The sequence below is a fragment of the Helianthus annuus genome, chromosome 16 (genome assembly GCF_002127325.2).
Source record: "Helianthus annuus cultivar XRQ/B chromosome 16, HanXRQr2.0-SUNRISE, whole genome shotgun sequence".
Classification (NCBI taxonomy): Eukaryota; Viridiplantae; Streptophyta; class Magnoliopsida; order Asterales; family Asteraceae; genus Helianthus; species Helianthus annuus.
The window spans coordinates 92,145,564-92,147,318 of NC_035448.2; the positions used below are offsets into that span (position 1 = coordinate 92,145,564).

At 43.5% G+C, this 1,755-nt stretch overlaps 1 protein-coding gene across 1 annotated transcript; it reads right to left on the reverse strand.

Moving 5' to 3' along the window:
* Positions 1–341: 341 nt before the first annotated feature.
* LOC110919412 (uncharacterized mitochondrial protein AtMg00810-like) lies at positions 342–863 on the reverse strand. The gene has a single exon (XM_022163683.1). It carries the CDS (start codon positions 861–863, stop codon positions 342–344), a length of 522 nt encoding a protein of 173 aa, XP_022019375.1.
* Between the last annotated feature and the right edge of the window lie 892 nt (positions 864–1,755).

Genomic DNA, 1,755 nt, shown 5'->3' on the forward strand with positions numbered 1-1,755 from the left:
CGGAAATCATCAAAGAGAACCCGGGGCAGACCCTTGGTGAAGATGTCAGCAATTTGGAAGCAAGAGGGCATGTGCAAAATACGAATAAGACCTTTCTGAACATGTTCCCGAACAAAGTGAATGTCAAGTTCAATATGCTTGGCTCGTTGATGCTGAACCGGGTTGCCGGATAAATAAATGGCACTGACATTGTCACAGTAAACTAGGGAGGCCTTCGTCAGTGGCCGATGAAGCTCTAGAAGGAGATTACGCAGCCAATATACCTCGACAACGACGTTTGCTACGCCCCGATATTCGGCCTCCACACTGGACCGAGAAATGGTAGACTGCCTTTTAGAGGATCAGGAAACTAAGTTATCGCCAAGGTAGACACAGTAGCCAGATGTAGAACGACGTGTGTCAGGGCACCCAACCCAGTCTGCGTCAGTATACGCGCGGATGGAAAGGGTAGAAGAGGAATGCAGATGAAGACCATAATCAACAGTGCCCTGAAGATAACGAATGATGCGTTTGAGAGCATTCCAGTGAGGAAGACAAGGCGAGTGCATGTGCATACATATCTGCTGTACTTCGTATGTGATGTCGGGTCTAGTGAAGGTAAGATACTGCAAAGCGCCTGCTAGACTTCTGTACGCTGATGGGTCATTAAACAAAGAATCTGGCACACTACCCAATTTAGTCTGAGTGTCAACCGGAGTTGCCGCAGGTTTGCACGAGTCCATACCCGCGGGATGAATAATATCCTTCTTATAAGCGGACTGAGATAGAAACAGTGTGTCATCTGTCTGAGTAACCGAAATGCCCAAAAAATATGATAACGACCCCAAATTCTTCATAGCAAACTCACCTGCAAGTATAGTCATGAGCGATTGGCGCAGAAGATCAGAGGAAGTAGTAAGAATGATGTCATCAACGTATAGTAGGAAGTAGGCAACATCATGACCATGATGATAAATAAATAAGGAATTATCTGTCTTGCACTGAGAAAACCCATGTTGAAGCACAAAATCCGTAAACCGTTGATACCAAGCCTTGGGGGCCTATTTAAGCCCATAAAGAGATTTTTTCAGACGACAAACATGGTCGGGAAAATCACGATGACGGAATCCCATAGGCTGGTGCATATAGTCTGTCTCATGCAGGTGACCATGTAAAAAGGCATTCGTTACATCTAACTGGTGAATCAGCCAAGATTGAAAGAGGGCCAAAGTAAGAACAGTCCGAATAGTGGTTGGTTTAACCACCGGACTGAATGTTTCACCACAATCAACTCCAACCTATTGGCTACGACCATCACAAACCAACCTTGCTTTGTAACGTTCGAAAGTTATGTCAGAGCAGAATTTGTGCTTAAATAACCACATATTACGAATTATATTCATGTTCGGTGACTGAGGTACCAGTTCCCAGGTCTCATTTTTAATAAGTACACTAAACTCGTTGTTCATGGCATCGTACCATTCCAGAATGGACATGGCCAGGTGTGGGTTTTTCGGAATTGGGACAAGGGTGGTAGCGTTAAGGTTGAAGATTTGTTTGTGTCACACCCCTTTCTAGGGCGAAAGCACGAGGTGTGATCGTGAAAGGTTCTCATTGCATACGAAAGGTAAACATACTACATGCTCATAAAAATAACTTCAAATACCAAACATTTCATAATTTGAAAACATAAGTTAGCGTTTACATCGCGAGATAGCATAAAACATTGTCTAAAAAGTTTACAACTTCATTTAAAGATAAACATAAGCGACATCC

Excerpts from the sequence above, each read along its gene's own strand:
- LOC110919412 (XM_022163683.1), bottom strand. The coding sequence starts at position 863 with ATGACTATACTTGCAGGTGAGTTTGCTATGAAGAATTTGGGGTCGTTA.